The 20,183-nt window shown below is 44.7% G+C and overlaps 1 protein-coding gene across 3 annotated transcripts in view; it reads right to left on the bottom strand.

The window, feature by feature from the left end:
- The window catches only part of LOC147727741 (uncharacterized), a 173,484-nt gene that overhangs the window by 89,357 nt on the left and 63,944 nt on the right, over nt 1–20,183 (bottom strand). For all 3 annotated transcript variants that reach the window (XM_086961745.1, XM_086961746.1, XM_086961747.1), the window contains exon 4: nt 4,217–4,327. In XM_086961745.1, the coding sequence (XP_086817871.1) occupies nt 4,217–4,327 (111 nt within the window). The remainder of the gene's footprint in view (nt 1–4,216; nt 4,328–20,183) is intronic.

The raw sequence follows: 20,183 nt of genomic DNA, 5'->3' as shown, positions 1-20,183 counted from the left end.
AGAACGTGGATCCCCTACAAGGCATAATTAGGGGCTTGTTGGTTACGAAATCTCGCTGCATTTGCTCCCTCCTCTCCCTTGTGGTTGGGTAGAGCCGGGAGGTGCTGAGTGGTGCGGGAGGCTACAAGAGCTTGGACACTGTGAACACAGTGAGATAGAGTGCAGCAGCCCAGTTGAGGGGGCCCCCCTCCCCAGGTACTTTGAAGCCTTTAACACATCTCCGGCCCACGAGGTCCTCTGCAGTGAGTACAAATAAACGCACCCCCCCCCCCCCTTCCCCCCGGGGAGCCAGTCTGGAGGGAGCTATGAGAACCCGCGAGTACTATTTAGTAACCCTCCTAGACCCTGCCTTCTCCTACACCTCCATCCTTCATCCATTAGGGCTGGAGGCTGAATTGAAGGCATGTACTGGGGTGGCGATTCATAACTTGTATCTAGTCCAAGAGCCAGTGAAAATGGGCAGAGAAAAGATCAAAACAGCGGTGGGGACCAGAAGGGCTGGATCTCGCTCGCTGCCCGCGGAAACTTCATCAGTACGCTCCCGACAGGCTGAAGATGGGGCCACAACTACCCCTCCCACTGATAAGCTAGACATGATCTTGCAGGAAATTCGTGACTCTAAATCTACAATTGCACAGCAACTTGGCACAATCTCAGCGGAGCTCAGCCTGCTCAAAGATGATCATAGAAAACTGCCAGATAAAGTTAAATCAGCTGAACAGACACTAGACACTATGGTACCGAAGGTGAAAGAACATGATAACATGATGACCAAATGCAACCTTTCCGCCAACAAATCGAATCCTTACAGGCGCGTGCAGATGATGCGGAAGGAAGGGCCTGAGCAACAACCTCAGAATAGTGGGACTCCCTGAAGGATCAGAGAGCCCACACCCAATGACATTCATAGAGGAGTGGCTCAAAACCAGTGTGGTCATCTGGGCCTGTCTGCGCACTTTACGGTGGAGCGGGCCCACGGGGTCCCCACGCGAAGGCCTATACATGGTGCAAACCCACCTCCGATACTGGCCAGGATTTTTAATTACAGGGACCGGGACCATGTGTTACAAGCAGATAGGGCCAATGGCTTGATACAGTCGGACAATGTAAATATTTAAATTTTCCCGGACTATACCTTAGCAGTCCAACACAAACGTTTCTACTTTTAAGTATCTGGGAATTCACATCTAAAGAACCACTTCTGATACCATAGATGGAAATGTGGTTCGAACACTTAACTCCATCGAATCTCAGGTGGCGTTCTGGAACACACTACCATAATGATGGCTGGCCGACTGGCGGTGTCCAAGATGATCATGCTGCCCAGACTCATACCAGTTTGTGAACCTCCCTGTAACGCTCCCGCCATGGATCTTCGAAGCACTTGATACACTATTATCATCATTGCTCTGGGGGCCGGGTCGACATAAATTGGCCCTTGCCAAGGTGCAGTTGCCGAGCACCGCAGGAGGTATGGGGGCACCGGATTTTAAGGCGTGCTGTATAGCCGGGCAACTGCAGTGGTTGGCATACTGGCTGGCCGGCCATAACTTATTCGAAATTGGTTACTCTCTCGAGCTGATACAACTTGGAACACTACAGGCATTGCTTTGCCCTGGGGCGGGACTGGCAAGAGACCCTCCCTTCCTTCTCCATATAGCACTTCATTACTGGAAGCTGGCACTAAAATATGCAAAAATGCCTACCCCATATGCCCCGAATGATCCACTTTGTGGCCTACCAACCTTACAGGGAATACGATCAGCTACTAGATTGAGGAGTTAGACAGGGGCTGAAGTTGAGACATTGGGCAACTTATTCTTAGATGGAAATGTATGCCCCATAATGAATTTGTACGAACCAATGCTGTTCCAGATACGTTATTCCTGACTCACACTGCTATCACACTTTTTGTACGCAGGCACTGGTTGCTGGACTAAAAGGAACCCCCTACTTTCCAATTGTAGCAGGCAATCCACATAATGGGCAATGGGAGCCATCTGGTCAGATGGTTATACCAGGGGTTACGAGAACATTCGGGCACCCCACTATTGACCCTTTGCCAAAAATGGGAAACTGCGATCGCCAGGAAACTCACTGACAGAGAGTGGGCGCAGGTTCTAGAGCATCCCAGATGAGTCTCTCGCAATATCCGACTTTAAACAATACAACTGCTAATCCTACACAGGGCTTACCTAACACCACAGGTGATACGAAGCATGTACCCTACAGCTTCCTCAGATTGTTCTAGGTGTTTCCGTCTGGAAGCGGACTTCATCCCCATGATGTGGGCTTGCCCCTCACTGAAAGGCTTTTGGACCGAAGTCACACTGGGCCTTACCCAAATTTATGAGTGCTCCTCTTGTACTACTATTGAGGCCTGCCTCTTGGGTCTTTTCCCTCTCCCTAAAAAAGGCATTGCGCCGCTTTAAGGGGCTGGCCTTGATGATGGCCAAAAGGCTAATTAATCACACAGCAGGAAATCGAACCCTGCACCGCACGAGGGAACGTGGAGAGAAGTTATCAAATGGGCTACTGTCGAAAGAGAAGTGCTGCAGCACTAGTAATATAGGGGACTGAGAAAAAAGCTGATTTCCATGGAATGGGCCTAACTAGTAGAACATTTTAGATCAAATACCGCAGTTGATCCTGAAGACTGGGAGAGTATTTGGACCGTCCCTGCCTCGTGCTCTTGGTCTATGGCCAATCTTCCAAGAAAGAAAATAAATGCTCTCAATCTCTTCCCGTTTTTTCCCCTCCCTCCGCTCCACCCCCCTTTTTCTCCACTGCACCGGCTAGGTCATCCCATGAGGATGTGTACTTTCATTTAGGACAATAGACCACAGCAGCATTGTTTTAATGGTTCAGGAGGGTATTGTTGTGGGTGAGGGGTGGAGGGGGGGGGGGGGGGGGGGCAGATAAAGCTATAAAAATCAACTAATTTAATTATATATCCTGACAAGTATATGTAAGTCTGTCTTCATGCATACTAATGTTATCAATGTGTATAACAGCAAACTGAGTCATTGCAGCACATGTAGTGAAAATTTGAACTCCTTCTCATGTAACATGTTATAACATAGATGCAATAATTACCGAATGTAATGTGAACATATAAAGCTGGGAAATGAATAACATTTGTGTAAAAAACTAGGCAAGATAGTAGATTCCTGTTATTTGGGACCGTATGTGATGTGGGATTCAAATGTAACTGAAAAAAAACGTTGCAGCACCTTTAAATAGCTCAATTTTACAATCATAAATAAGCTACAGAGAAAGGCCTTCAGTGTGTATTTTGAGGGTCACTTTGAACTCTTTGGGACGATTCACAAAAGCATTTATTCTTATAGGAAGTATTACAGAAGTCTCTTTTACATATGCTAACATGCCTTTGTATACTGGCCCTGAATCGTCTAACGCCATATTAGTAAGCGTAAAGAGGGCACAGTCTTTTCTATTTGTATTAACTTTATATTCCCTGAATAGTCATTTCATTTTCATTTTCTTTTCTTTGGCCAATTCACAAATGCATGTCAAATGACGTAAAAGACTGGATTACTACTTTTCATACTCCAAAATACCCTTGTGAATAGGCTCAATCATGTCTGCTCTTGACTCTCTACCCGTCTGTCACACACCTTGATTTCTATAGCAGCAAATTCCAACGTCATGAAGAATAGGCTAATCTTGGGCTGAGGGTATAAGAAGGGAATCGCACCACCCAAATCAGCATTACTTTTCTAAAGATAGACTACTGCATGTGCGTGAATCTTTTTCTGTCAGCGAGTATGTGCACGAGAGTGAGCATATAATGACAAAGTGTAGTATTTAATTTGTCATATAGAAGTGCAGGTGCCCAAAGTTTTTCTTTTGAGCCCACTGCGGGTGCTGCTGAATGCCAGGGTTAGCAAACACCACAGCTGCTTAGTCTGGACTACCCCTCATGACTCCTCCTTCCGCCACCCTACACTTCCTGTTTCCTCATATCACTCGCATTGGTAATTTTTCATTACGTTCTCCCTTTATTTCGGTTTTCCTGTGTTTCTCTTCCACCATCTTCCTCCCTGTTCTGCCTTTGTTTATCTTTCTCTTGAATAAAGTCCGATGATGAAAAATAAGTGCCAAAAACACGTTTTGTTCTCACCATTTGTGCCAACTGAGCAATTGCATGAAAGTTTGATAAAGGCATGGCTTTCACAACCTCTAGCTCACTCACCGGGGGAATGACTGGGATTGTGTCTTCTCTCCATATCCTGATGCTCCATGGGATCCACGTTTTCCTGATCGCCAGGTCTCATTGAAAGGACAGCAGTAGCAATAAAAGGGCCTGTTAGGAAAAGTGCCAACATGTTAATTATGATCTACAAATTTGGTATATACCATCATCATTTTCATTGCACGGAATAGCATAGACGTTTTGAAAGCCGAGATCTATGGCCACAGGAGATAAAGGGTTGTAAGGATATGTTCTCCGAATAACAAACTTAGACCACCGCATCACATCTTGTCCTGACTCTCCACTGTGTCACAGACGAACAGAAGAGGGACACATGAGGACACAAAAGGGGCCAGGTGATATTCAGTGGATGCAAACAGAATACTAAATTCCAGCTAAAACAGATATTGTCCATATTTAACTGGCACTTGTTACCGACCGTTTGTTGTGGGTCGAGGACTTTGTTTGGACCCCTTCTTCCTTCTGCCAGCATCACAACTTGCGGAACCCGCTTCGCGGGTCCCGCTGCGCACCAGAGCCACAGGGGAGCTTGTTTGCAGCAGCGTGTGAAGGTCCAGGGCTGCGAGCGTGCGGGGCAGGACTTCGAATCCCAGAAGCCCCTGCACACCGCGCCTCTCGTCACCTGGCCGCTCTCCCTGGCCAACACGCCCCGCCTGTAATCCTCAAAAGGCTCGTGAGGACTGACCGTCGTGGGATACCTCAGCACTTGTTACCGACCGTTTGTTGTGGGTCGAGGACTTTGTTTGGACCCCTTCTTCCTTCTGCCAGCATCACAACTTGCGGAACCCGCTTCGCGGGTCCCGCTGCGCACCAGAGCCACAGGGGAGCTTGTTTGCAGCAGCGTGTGAAGGTCCAGGGCTGCGAGCGTGCGGGGCAGGACTTCGAATCCCAGAAGCCCCTGCACACCGCGCCTCTCGTCACCTGGCCGCTCTCCCTGGCCAACACGCCCCGCCTGTAATCCTACGGACTACCTATTTAAGGGAAGGTCAGTACCCGCTAAGCGGGAGCGTCCCGGGAGAAGCCCGGGACAAGGGCGGGACGGTCTGTGGCCGTCAGGGGCCAAAGGAGGCCGGGCTGGGCCACCCCTCTGACCAATGGACTAGATTTATATGTGGGTAAAGTGTTGCTATTTATATTGGCCCTTTGTGTTTAGTAATTCTTATTGTTACCCAAAGGTTTTTATGCCCTTAATTTATATTTTGCTTTTTTAAAAGGATGTCTGCTTCTACACCAAACTCCCTTCCTGACCGTGTGAGTATTTCTATACTCGGTCCTTTAGATAAATTCTTTGCTAAAGCCTCTAAGGATATCGACCGTGAATTATTACTAGCAGAAAAAAGGGCCGAACGGCGTTTATCTGTAGAGGCACTTAAAAAACAGCCGCATCATGTTACTAAAGGGACACTTTCTATATCCGTAGCAGAACAGGCGGAAGTGGATGCTGACCTTTTTAACACAGATAGCATACCTTTAATTTTTCAGGAAAGTCAGCCTCCCCTGGGGTCTAGGGATACGATTGTGGAAAGTTTGAGCGACTTGCCCACAGTAATATCCAATAATCTTATAGACCTGAATACCCCGCTATCCCCAGAACCTGATATTCATTGTGCTACTTCCCCCTCCCTGAAGATACAAACAGAGGTCATCTCGTTACCCCCTCCTACCCCTCCCACTAAAGCGAATAAGGTACAGCAAGGTCAAAAGCGTAAACAAGGTATATCCTCCCCAGCTAGAAAAAGAAGAAGAAAGGGAGGTAAAAATAAAAATAAAACTAGGTTCATCAATCCATGGGAACCCGCCGAGATTGTACCTTCCAGACAAACCTTGTTAGTAGATATAAGTGACAAGGTAACAGAGGCAACAGACACTCTACCAATGAACCCAGATAGGGAAGACAAAAACATCTCTAGTGCTGAGCTATTGGAAGCACTCGAAAATATGCTGAAGGCTCTTTTTCTCCCTCTTGTGGAACGGCTAAAAAGGTTGGACAAAAAGTTAGATTGTCTTCTCCCCCATTCCATACCTCCAGAGAATATAATATCAGTAACTCCGGCTACTAAGCCTAGGGAACAAATTGCTAGCAAAGATTCTAGTCAACAGAATTCCCTTAACCCGAAGATCCCAATTGCTAATAAACTCCCCCTCCCACCACCAGTTACATCGGCAACCTTAGCTGCTAAAAACTTGGAAAAAGAAAATGCTCCTGCTATGGCACTAAAGCCCACTCAAACTGATAAAGCCACCACTTCAAAAACAAAAAACACTAACACTAACAGACCCAAAATACCATACAAAAATACGGTACAACTACCTCCAGAGTGCTTTGGCTTTGTTATTGTGTTAACGGGCGTACCAGTACTTGGGGAGGGGGACTTTGAATCAGATATAAGTTTAAAAAATAAAGTGATCCATTGGTTGTGTATGAACAGACCTTTACCTGCATATTTGAATGGGGATATTGTATCAGCTAGGAGGTGCCAATGGATAGGCATACGTCCTAAGGATATAGATGGTGATTTGATTATAGTGAACTTTAAGGACCAAAGGGTGGTATCTTACATAAATGATTGGTATGTTGGCAGCAATGAGGGTGAAGTTTCCACACGTAGTTTGACATATTTCTACCCAGAAAATATGATGTTTCCTTCAAATAAACATAGGCAGAGATATGGCTTAAACATTAACCATCATCAGAAACCATACACAAATAATTCATTCTTTAACTATCCAAATGGAAACTTTAGAAATCCCAGAAACCCTAGTTTCCACCCTGGAGTAAATTTCCCAAATCTGTATTCCGGTCCAAATGATCATTACCTAACTAATCCTAGAGATTTTTGGAATGTTCCTTTGTCAAATATGTTCTACCCTCTGACTCCTTTGAACTTAAATGATTGACGTCCCCCAACTGAACATCAAACAAGTGACTCTGACCCAATATGGTGGAATAGTACACCGAGGTGTAAAGCTCCAGAGATGGGCAATGAACTGGATGTGGGAAATGTTGATGTTGATAAGGATACCCAAATAACTGAATTACAGGAGGTTGTGGATTTGGGAACAAATGTTATAGGAGCAAAGGAAGGTCAATGTGCCCAACCCCTTCTCCTAGATAGTTCGCAAGTGGAAAAAGACGATAACTCTGATAAGGTTTGCAATACTTATGAGAATGTCAGCAACTTTCGTGTACTTTCTTGGAACATAGCGGGTCTTGCCCGTAGGTTGGAGGACCCGGCCTGGGTAGAATTTGTAGATTCCTTTGATCTAGCCTGTTTACAGGAGACCTGGAGCACAGTCGATCTGAGTTTAGATGGTTTTCAAAGTTTTAACACCTTAGCAATACCGTCAAACTCAGGTCGAGCTAAGGGTGGACTTATGACAGCCATCTCAGTTAAACACAATTTAACGACCGTTAACTTAGTGGTGGAAACACCTTGGTACCAACTTTTTATTATCAAGAACCTTTTCGTGGAAACTGTTCTCCTTATAAATTGGTATTACAATATATTTGACCGTAATGAAACGGAAATTATTGATAAATTGCAGGAAGAGATTGTCAATGTAAGAAACAGAGTCTTCCCTCTTCTGATTATGTGGTTGGGTGATTTCAATTGTGAGTTGTGTAAACTTAGTGGGCTTAGAGCTTGTGGGATGATGGATCTAAATGACCATTGTATGGCTCATTTTTCACATACAAAACAAGGAGAAGCCATAAACAGCATCTTAATAAATAATAATCTATGTATCCTTGATATGAATAGTTTCTCGGGTAATGTGGATATACCAACTTTTCAGGGCACAAGGGGTAGAACAAGCATAATTGATTTTGCAATTATTTCCATGGGACTTTTTAATCATCTAAAAGGTTTTAAAATTGAGATAAACCCGGCGAGTGATCATAACCCCTTAACCTTGAGCTTTTCCATTGTTTCTGATCCAAAATCGTCCCAGGAACAACCGATAGTACATACTAAGAATCAGGGTATTACGGTGAAATGGAATAAAATAGTGGTTGGACAACTGGAGATGGATATTTTTAAGGAAAATATGGCTTATATTGACATCTGCCTTTCAACTAATCCTGACCCAGCCCATATAATCACTAGCTTTGAGAAACTAATGGAAAATGTAGCCACACACTTACTAGTAAAGGTAGGGGGGAAGAACCGAGATCAGGGGCCTAAATGGTTTAATGCTGAATGTTCGTCAGCCCAAACAACCTTAACTAAAGCTTTGCGCCAAAACCCTAGAGATAGAAACATGGTTACACTAGCTAGGAAACAATATAGACTGGCAATTAGAAAAAGGAAAAAAGAACTCAAATCTAAAGCATGGGAAGATTTAGATAAGGCAGTAGACCTAAGGGATAATAGACTCTTTTGGGAAGTAATAAACAGGCCCTTTTTGAAATCAGGGGACGAAAACACCATCCGAGTTCACCTACCAGAGGACACCTGGGTAACTCATTATAATAAAATCTTTAATCCCAAAGAGATATTATATACTGCTACCCCGGAGGAGGACGATGTCCTCTATGTTAACATGGAATCAGCAAAGAAGCTGAGTGAGTCAATAACGCTTGCTGAAGTAGAGCTTGCCCTGACTAAGGGGGCACCTGCAAAGGCCCCAGGTCCTGATTCAGTACCACTAGATCTTTTTAAATACAATTGAGAGTTCTGGTCTCCTTTGCTTATGAATGTTTTTAAGGCATTAATACTTGGTCCTATTCCGACCTCTTGGAAAGAGGCCGTTTTGGTTCCAATTTTTAAAAAGGGTAACAAACATGATCCTAGATGCTACAGGCCAATATCGCTAATAGATTCAACATGTAAATTGATGGGTAGGGTGATATTGGCAAGGCTGGAAACCTGGGCTGAGTCTTCAGGTGTAATTGTGGACTCACAATACGGTTTTAGAAAAGGCAAAGGAACAAATGAGCAGTGTTTGAACCTTGCTTTGATTATGGGCAAGTACATGGGTGCCAAGAATGGTTCTATACACTTGGCATTCATGGACTTGTCCAGCGCCTTTGATACAGTATGTAGGGACAAACTATGGTGCATGATGGACTCTATGGGTTTTGAAGAACCACTGGTCACTCTGCTCCGCAGGTTACACACTGCCACAACGGTTAGGGTCAGATATGGCCGTGGTGGTGAGAAATCTAAACCCATATTATCCACTGAAGGCGTCCGACAAGGATGCATTTTAGCGCCCTTCTTATTTTTGATTTACACAAACGGCTTAGAGGGTTTCTTGCTAGAAACATCTGCTGACTTCCCAAAGATAAATGGAAGACGAATCCCAATGTTGTCTTACGCAGATGACACTGTTTTAATGTCATTAACCCCTAATAGTATGCAGATCACTTTGGATGCTTTTGACACATTCATGGGCAAACTAGAATTAGGTGTTAATTTTACTAAATCTTTTGCCATGACCTGTGGTCCAAAAATGTAAAAACGCGTAAATATGTGGTGAAGAATGCCATCATTGAGAAGGTGGATAATTTTTGTTATCTGGGTAACATCTTTAACAAAAAATTGAGCTGGGAGCCCCTGCTAACAGCACGGGTTCAGAAGGTTGCACAGCTAATTGAAGCTCTCTTCCGCTTTGCCAGCAAATTAGGCCAGCGAAGTGTAGCAGAAATGACATTATTATACAAAGCTAAGTGTGTTTCTGCTTTGACCTATGGTTCAGGAGTTTGGGGCTTGCATAATTGCGAAAAAATACAAACTGTTGAAAATAAGTTCATCAAACGTTTATTATCTGTTCCAATTGCAGTTCTGGACTTTTTTGGTTCCGTCCAGAGGTGTCAGGGATAACACCCGAAGACCCCGGAGTTCTACCTGTCTCGGTGCACAAATAAACAGAAACACGGGCTTCTCGATGGTGGCGTCAAAGACCAAAGGTTTATTACTGCAGGGACACAGAAGTCACAGAAACTACACACGGGCAGTATCTAGGAGCCTGTTCGATTTGTACAAGAAGGGTTGCTCCTTATATACTAAATATTGGCCTTCAGGCAAATTCTTTACATGCTGGTACATTCCCAAACCTTTGTGTCCTAAACAATAAATATTTGGCGTTGCACAGGAATCGTCGATAATATCTGATGTCAAACATTACGAAGAGGGGTTCCCACTATTCCATCACAATCCCATGTCAACATTTCATTCAAGAGCCGGACCGCCTCATCGTAAATTTCGTTACCTCCCCCTAATAAAGGTCCAGAAAGAAAGAAACAGGGCCAGGTGTAGGAGATAGAAAGGCAGGATAAGAGATGTTTGTGGGTTGAAATTGGGCAAGGCTACCAGCTTCAGCCGCCTAATCATGATCAGGCCAAAGAACATGAGAACCAGTATAGCAGGACTGGCCTCAGGCAGAGGAGGCAGCCTTTGTCGAGTCATGCAGCCACAGCGTGTTCTGTTCTAAGGTGCACGTGTCACTAGAGAGGTGAATCTCCGGCTAAGCCTACGTGTCCTTAATCGAAATGAAGAAATCAGAGGTCATTGCGTGTCCATTGTCTATGTGAGGGCAAGAAACACAAAATGGCTGCCATGATCTAAGATGGATGCCATGGGTAGATCAGAAATGTGTTTGTAACAGGAGTACTCTTGCTCGTAGCACAGCGAAAACACCAGGATATGCTAAATGGACCATTTGCGGTTCACTGATACCAAAATTATGTATTTACGACAATGTTGAAAACACGGGTTCAAATCGTCACGGAACCTCAGACCCTGCTTTTGCCCTTACATAGGCAATTACTCAGTCTATGTCAGAATCTAGTTCTATGCTCATCAGGTCAGTGACATGCTGTTGTATCATCATCCTTTCTCGCGCCTTTTCTCCAAACGCAGGTGGTTTTCTAAAACAGGTTGCAGCACAGAGACTACACAGAGCGGGACCACACTGGATAATCAGGCAACACGAGAACAGGAATACTAGGATGACACCAATGACCATCAGAACCTTCCATCCCCACGCTGATATCAGAGTCCAAAACCACTCCATGAAGGACCAGTTTCCCTTGTCTACATGGATAGAGTCGGAAATCTTGTGTAGCTTAGAGATCGCCTCAAACAGTTGGAGCATTATTGGGAATAAAAACACAGCAGCTCGATTGGATCATTCTGCATACCCCACCTCGATCTGCAAGTATCACGTCTAGAACCATACGGTTCTGCAACGTCATGAGTCGATCCGCCTGAAGCTCAGCTGTCAAGTTGTTAAGGGCACCAGCAGTTTCGGTAATAGTAGATTCAACTACCCGTGTTAGTTGACGTATGTTTCTACTATTGGCCATAGGCCCCCAGAACGGAAGGAAACCTTTGAAGAAGTCTCCAGCTTCCTGACCAGCGGTATCTTCCTTGCTGAAAACACCTCTTGCTACTCTGGTCTTGTGATAATCAGAAGAAGCAGTGTATGTTGGAGGCAACAATCGAGCAATATAACATGAACCTGAAAAGTCAGCAGGCAACCACGTATACGCTCTGTCTTGACAGATGAAGTAGGTACCCCTAGCAGTAAGGAAGGCAGGGGAAGAGTTAGACGGAAACACATAGGTCTCAATGCACTCACTCCTCCCTAGCTGAGCTCTCGGATTTCTCCCATTTCCTTGCAAACAGACCTGACCTCGGTGAGGCACGACCCAGATTGGAGTTGAGCCTTTACGCTTGCTTTCTCCCAAACTAAGGCGATACTCTGAAGAGTTCCAACTCAAATATACCCGTAATTCATCTCTAGGGTAAGATGGAGTATTATTGACGTCTTTAATCATGTCAATAATTCCCTGAACTAAAGCTTTGTTGGCAGAGTTATATTTAGTGGAACGTGGTGGACGCGGAGGATAGGTTTCAAGGGCATAAGCAAAAATGGTCTGAAGGGCCTGGAATGATCCATTATAGCTAAAAGGCAAAACCAGGTAGGGAATGCCTTTATCCATAGTGTGGGGTATCAAGCCACACACCCAGCAGTCTGTAGTGTTAACTACCAGTTGGTGTTGGTGCAAGAGCTGTACAAAAGTGTTATTAATGAATTCTGAGCGTCGAGCTTGTTCGTGTTCAGGAAACGAGTGAAAAGAGTGCACAGAAGAAACAGTAGAAGTAGCAGGATCCAGGGGAGGTACTGTAGTTACTGGCATAAAAATCAAATTCACACCAAAGACGATTCCACCCACCAATGTTATCAAAACAATTAAAAATGTAATAGCACATTGCATTAAAAAGCATTTGCTGTGGAGAATTCTGTAAAGTCTATTTCTGCGAACATAAATCACATTTTTTCGTTGCAGCTCAGGAAGCTCCATCTTCTACAATCCGCTCGCGACCACTGATGATGTGTACGTAGATGAAAATGCCTCTATCAGCCCTGGGAGTTCCCAGAACTAACAGAAAGATCGACTTTGTGTCTGACCCCCGCAGATTCAACTAGGCACACAGCCACGACCCTACGGCTACCCAGACGGCAAGGCAATTTAAAACAATAGAAACAATAGCAAACTTCCTGGCTGAAGGCAAAAAGTGTCAAAATTCAAATATTACAATAGGCAGTTTCCTGCTTTATTTGTCCATATTGCGAGACCGTAAATTGTATCTCAGTTTTGCAGGAGCTGTTTGATCTGGAAACAGTGTCTCATCAGCAGAGGTTACAATGTTCAAGTTCGCAGAAGGCAAAGTTTCTTCTGATGCAGAGGGCAGGTGTTCAGAAGTCAAAGAAGTAGTTTCAGCAGGAGAGCTAGAGTTTGATGTGTCAGTTATCAATTCGGCATCGCTGAAAGGGATAAACCTGGGCGTTCGTTCAAACTCAGAGGCACCAATTCCCTTCTTCACCCAGTTATCATAAGGAAGCGGCAGGGGCACACGTTTGACGTGCGTCGTGTGTATCCAGTTCTTGCGGCCAGCCACTCGAATAGCAGTTCTCGTTGCTAGCAGTACTTGATAGGGGCCGACAAATCTGGGTTGAAGGTTCTTCGTCCTCGCAAAGTTCCGTACAACAACGTGGTCGCCAGGTTTCAGCTGATGACCTGGACTCTCCGGTGGCTTTGGCAATGCGTCGAAAACCTGTTGGTGAATAAGACTCAATTTAGCAGTCAAGTCGTAAAGGTAATCAATCAACATTGGATATTCCAGAGAACAGAATTCTTTTGGCCTTGGCACTCCCCAAATATTCGCAGGACGACCAAAGACTATTTCATAAGGACTAAGCCCTACTCTAGAATGTAGAATCTTGTTGATAACAAAGCCAAGGGTAGTGCGTCTGGCCAGGACAAACCCGTGGATGCCTGTATTTTAGCGAGTTTCAGCTTGAGGGTGCCATTGTAACCCTCAACTAAACCAGCAGACTGGGGATGGTTTGCACTGTGAAATTTTTGCTTGATCCCTAAACCGGCACACACACTCTGCATAACTTTCCCTACAAACTCACTTTCGTTATCTGACCATACAATCCGTGGCATTCCATACCTAGGGAAGTATTCTTTGAGAAGGATTTTGGCAGTTGATAGGGCAGTGTTGTCCTTTAGTGGATATGCTTCGATCCATCTGGAGAAAGCACAAACTACCACCAGGACGTATTTTAGGTTGTTGCAACGATCCATGTGAATGAAATCTAACTGAATCACTTCAAAGGGGCAAGAGGGAGGAGCGAAGTGACCAGTAGGAGTTGGGACTCCCTTGCCAGGATTATGCATCAGGCATACCATACAATTTTTCACCACTCTCTCCGCACATTTACTAATCCCATCATTCTTCCAAACTGGAGCCAACATCTTACAAATTCCTTTAGAACTAATGTGTGCTACTCCATGTGCCATCGTTACCACTGCAAGCACGTACGCATCAGGCAACATCCAACGCTGTTGTTCCGACAAATCAATCCAACATCCACTCGAGTCCAATTTACCCGTACTCTCTTTCCATGCAAGCTTTTCCTCCTCAGTTGCCTCTTTTTGAATCTCTTTCACACTTTCCACTGTATCCTCGCACATTCCAGACTCGGAAATCCATCTTGCAGACGTTGCAACATACATCCTACTCATCATATTTCTAGCTGTCTGTTTAGCGGTTTCATCAGCAAAGGCATTCCCACGACCAACATCATCCGTGACTGCTTTATGAGCACTGCATTTCACAATCGCAACTTCAGTCGGCAAGGTTAGAGATTCCAACAAGTCGTTAACTAACTGACCATGTTGAATCTTAGTCCCATGGGACGTAATGAAACCTCTTTCTTTCCACAAACGGCCAAAACTATGGGCCACGCCGAATGCGTACTGACTATCTGTGAACACATTTACTCTCTTTCCCTTTGCTGAAACACACGCTCTCGTTAGAGCGATTAATTCTGCAGCTTGGGCAGAATTCTGACTCACTCTTGCAGTCTCCACAATCGTACTCAAAGTCGTTACTGCGCAGGCAGCAGTCACATCACCATTCTCCAATTTAAAGCACGATCCATCAACATACAACGTGCCATCTGGATCTGACAATGGAGTGTCTTTCAAATCAATTCGTCCTTTAGTCTCTTCCTCGGTTCTGAAACAACAATCATGGGGTTCAGAATCACTCGACTCCTGATTAGTCGGCAACAATGTTGCTGGATTCAATACATTGCATCTTTTGATTTGAATATGACTCGCTAACAGTGTCAGCTCATAGCCTGATAATCTAGCACTAGTAAGGTGTTGCGTCTTGGTTCGGTTCATGAGTGTGTCCACAGCATGAGGAACCATGACCACTAGCATGTTGTTCATCACCAAACCAGCAGATTGTCGAATGGAAGCTGCAGCTGCCGCTGTAGCTCTCAAACAACTAGGCAATGCTCTAGCTACCGGATCTAATGTTGATGAAAAATACGCACAAGGGCGTTGTTTATCACCAAATCTCTGTGTCAGAACACTCAACGCGCAACCTTCTCTTTCGTGAACATAGAGCGTGAATGGTTTACTGTAATCTGGTGTACCCAACACAGGAGCTGAACATAGTGCATTACGTAACTCAGAAAAACTCTCCTGACATTCAGCAGACCATGGCACCGGACTCGGAACACCTTTCCCAGTCAAAGCTACCAATGGTTTTGCTAAAAGAGAAAAATTTGGGATCCACTGCCTACAGTATGAGGTAATACATAAAAAGGCACGTACTTCTCTCTGTGTGCGGGGAACACTCATCTGCGTAATTGCTTTTATTCTCTCTGGGGTCAACTTCCTTCCCTCCTTTGACAAGAGATGACCTAGGTAGGTCACTTCTTGGCAGCAGTATTGCATTTTCGAAGGTGACACCTTATGATTCAAATTAGACAAATGATGCAATAACGAAATTGTAGCTGCTTTGCAAGTTTCCTTGTCATCGGCAGCCACCAGAAGATCGTCTACATACTGTACTAGAGCAGAACCATGAGGAAGTACAAAAGAATCTAACTGACTTTTTAATGCCTGACTGTAAATAGATGGACTCTCACAATAGCCTTGTGGAGCACGTTTAAACCTGAAGCTTCGACCTCCAAGAGAGAAGCCGAAAATATCTCTGCATTCCTCGGCTATCGGAATGCTGAAAAAGGCATTCTTCAAGTCGATAACTGAAAACCATGTAGCTGTAGCAGGAATCAGCGTTAACAATGCAGTAATGTCTGGAACCACAGGAAACTGCGGAACCACAATTTTATTAACCTCTCTTAGATCGATAACAAACCTATACACTGGAGGCTTTGAAGGATCAGTACGTTTCAAAATCGGCAATACAGGACTGTTACAGACATTTCCTCTAGTTTCCTCAACTACACCTTTCTTAATCAAATCTTGCACAATCAATAAAAGTGCACGTTCACCTTCATTAGAGATCTTATATTGTGGAATTCGTGGAAATTTAACATTTGCTTTCAAAGTGACTACATATGGTGGTATTTCCAAAAGGCCTACATCGTTAGGACCAGTCGCCCAAAGAGTATCAGGGAGTGAATGCAGCTCTGGCGGGAGTGCATCCATTGACAAGTACATCGGAGAGGTGATTTCTTTTACCCAATGTAAGCTGTACTCCTGACGGAGAACAGTACAATGTCGCATATAGGCGTTTTAACAAGTCTAAACCAAGCAGATTTTCATTACAACCTGTCGTCAAAATCAGGGGTGCTTTCAATTGACACGGTCCAACAGAAATAGGCAAAGGACCAGATACTGGATTGTAAACAGGGGCGCCTGAAAAACCTACAGAAACATTTGTTAAGCCGGACAAAGGTGCGCCAGGGAGTTTCGCATGAATGATAGAACTTTTTGCGGCACCAGTATCCAACAGAAACGGTTCGACTACACCTGATGTTGCTACTGCGACATAAGGCCCACTCTGATCCACTGGAACTGATACTACTCCCTCTCTCTGTCCACGGCTGTCCTAGTATTCAGTTTGCTGAAATCCCTCATCTACTTCACAATAGTCCTCAACATGATACTGTTGGGATCTATTTTGCTGGGCAGACTGCCCATTTCGTTGATCAAAGTGATTAGAAGGACGATCATTCGTTTGTGGAGGCATAGCACCTCGTCCTCGACCTCTAGAATTTTGCATAGAACCACCACGACCTCTTTGAGCTGCTGCTGCATTATTTTGCGCTAAGATCGGACACTCATTCTTATAATGACCCTCTTTCTTACAGTAGGCACACTGGTTCCACTGATATTGCGGCCTCGGTGAACTATAATCTGTCCTTTGATATGACCCTTGCTGTGTATTGGTTTGATTCATGCGAGGCGGATATGCCTGTTGCAAAAGAACTTTAGTTTTTAAATCTTTTGTTTTCTTATCTGATTTCTCTTTCTCCTCTTTATCCCTATTTTCATAATACTGTGCAGTTGCAAGTATTTGCGCAGTTGTGGAGACAGCCCACGCACTCTCGGAATCTTTCAATTTATTGCAAAGCTCTGGTAGCAGATTGTGTACAAATTTATCGACAAACAATCTCTGTCCTCCTTCTGTACTCATATCCTGACCACTGTGATCCACAAAAGTCTCTTCAAACCTCGTGAAAAAGTCGGAGACACTTTCGTCTTTCTTCTGCCTGCATGCGGACAACTTGTCCCAGTTAACGCGCAATGCTGGCATCAGAGTCTTCATTAAGTCAATTATCCTACCTGGAAGATTAGCAATTAGAGGTTCGGGTTTGGAACCACCTATTTGCTGACCATCCGCTGCTATGATAGCTGCCCAATCACCACCTAGGGCAACTGGATGATTCTCTTTACGAATTTTGGCCCAAATTGGTTGCGGAACTACATTCCCAAATAACATGTCAATGTCCGCTAAATTCATCACACAAGCCTCAACTGTCTGTGCTAATTCTTTATAGTATCCGGCGGGATTCTTACGCGGATCTAGCAAGGCCTGTTTCACTGCTAGCACTTCAGCTCGCTTCCATGGAATGTGTATCCACACTCTCTGGAATTGCGCCGGAGCGGCTGCAATACCACGGTTCACATCAGCTGGAACGGCTTCGCGCCAAATTGGAGGAACCTCCCTCATTGGATATTGGCGATTCTGCTTCGTACTATGTTTCTCTAATTCTCTCGGTGAGCGAAGAGACGGATCATTCCTATAGCTTAAAATCAGTTCCATCGCTTCCTTTATATTTTGACCAATTATTGTACCTGCAGCAAACTCTTTCTGAACATTAATTAATTCTTCTAAGTTTGATTCAGAATCATCTTCTTCTAATTCATCACGCAAAAGGGAGCACATCTCGTCGAACACATATCGTTGCGTTGGTTCATTCCACTGCATAAAAGTATCCAATACATCTCTCGTACTATATCTCCTACTCTTCGAAATCCATCTGAGAGCCGTGGAATCTAAGATTCCCCGTTCCTCAGTGCTTGGAAGCTGACTACGTCTCTGTACAGACTCAGAGGCAGGAGTCTTAATTAAAGTTTTATAGAAAGGAGACAGAATATTAGAGACAGAATCAGTGATTCTCCGACGAACAGAAAGCGGAGTCATAATACTAGCAGATGTAGAAAACACAGTAGCAGTTGGAACAGATATAACAGGAACAGTAGGAGTATCAGGTAAGGTAGCTTGTGAAACAGTAGGTATAAGCGATACAGGTATAGGCAAAGAAACCGGCACCCCAGGAAGAGGGGGTGCCGAAGGAACATTCACATTGACCACAGGTGGTACAGGAGCTTGATTCAGGGGAGCAGGAGCAGGAATACCAGGTTGTCCAGCAACCGGCAATTGAACATTCGGTAAAGGAGGAACCATAGCACCCTGTGCATACGGTGGGGGTGACTGTAACAAATAAGACAGCAAAGGATCATTCTCGGAGTCCTCTACCGCCTTAGCTGTACTCGAAGGCAAGGCAGGGTAGCATTTGTCGATCGCTAAATTACGCTCTCTAGTAGCCACCTCCATTGCCTTCTCAGACTCGTTGATTTGCAGCTGTTTAGCAGCCTGTTCTAAAGTCAACTCCTGCTCTTTCTGTTCTTTCTTCAATCTTTTAATTTCTCTCTGTTTAGATTCCTTTCGCCAGTAACGAAAAGAATCAAACATTGCCGGCCGGGCTTTCTTCTTAAACAATTTCACTTCCAAATTATCAAGGACCTCGGGTTCAAAACTACCATGCAGTGGCCAACTAAGGACACCGTCTTTTTCTGTATAACGGACCCACACCTCATTATAAGATATAGGACCCACACCATGTTTACAATAAAGATCATATAGAGGAGTTCCAATCGGAGGAACCAGACATGAGTCCTCCAACCGGGAATCACTGTTGCAACCAAAACACGACAACATACAATTTTTCCGACTTACCATTTTGTAATCCGGAACACAGAACGAACAAAAACACAAACAGAAATGTGCACTCGAACTAAGAACTTAGGCCTACCAAAAACGAACCAATGTATCGATACCCAAACTAAACCAATAGATTATCTTAACCAGAACAACCAGTGATAATCTTACGAAACCAAACCAAACCAAGAACTAAAAGGATTTTAACAACCCTTACGAAGCAACCAACTAGCAACCACTAAATACTTAACTGAGGCACTGAAGACGTCACCAAGGAGAAACCCGTCTCGTCTCGCCGTACTAAGGACTGCACCTCGGGTCCAAGACAGGGCGACGGTCAAGGCAACGGACCACTGCAGCCGTCCTGAACGGGAACCCTCGTGGAAGAGAACGTCGGGCCACTTTTGCGATATGCCGGGATCGATGAAGTGGGGCGCCTCCCTCAGGAATCTTCACACGAAGCTTCTCGAACTCTTCAGGCTTTTGGACCGGTACCGAATGACATCGCCCCACGTTGGGCGCCAATTGGAGTTCTGGACTTTTTTGGTTCCGTCCAGAGGTGTCAGGGATAACACCCGAAGACCCCGGAGTTCTACCTGTCTCGGTGCACAAATAAGCAGAAACACGGGCTTCTCGATGGTGGCGTCAAAGACCAAAGGTTTATTACTGCAGGGACACAGAAGTCACAGAAACTACACACGGGCAGTATCTAGGAGCCTGTTCGATTTGTACAAGAAGGGTTGCTCCTTATATACTAAATATTGGCCTTCAGGCAAATTCTTTACATGCTGGTACATTCCCAAACCTTTGTGTCTTAAACAATAAATATTTGGCGTTGCACAGGAATCGTCGATAATATCTGATGTCAAACATTACGAAGAGGGGTTCCCACTATTCCATCACAATCCCATGTCAACATTTCATTCAAGAGCCGGACCGCCTCATCGTAAATTTCGTTACCTCCCCCTAATAAAGGTCCAGAAAGAAAGAAACAGGGCCAGGTGTAGGAGATAGAAAGGCAGGATAAGAGATGTTTGTGGGTTGTAAATGGGCAAGGCTACCAGCTTCAGCCGCCTAATCATGATCAGGCCAACGAACATGAGAACCAGTATAGCAGGACTGGCCTCAGGCAGAGGAGGCAGCCTTTGTCGAGTCATGCA

The sequence above is a fragment of the Lissotriton vulgaris genome, chromosome 3_1 (genome assembly GCF_964263255.1).
Source record: "Lissotriton vulgaris chromosome 3_1, aLisVul1.2, whole genome shotgun sequence".
Lineage (NCBI taxonomy): Eukaryota > Metazoa > Chordata > Amphibia > Caudata > Salamandridae > Lissotriton > Lissotriton vulgaris.
The sequence above is the reverse complement of the archived record's forward strand: the minus strand, read 5'-3'. Positions and strand labels throughout refer to the sequence as shown.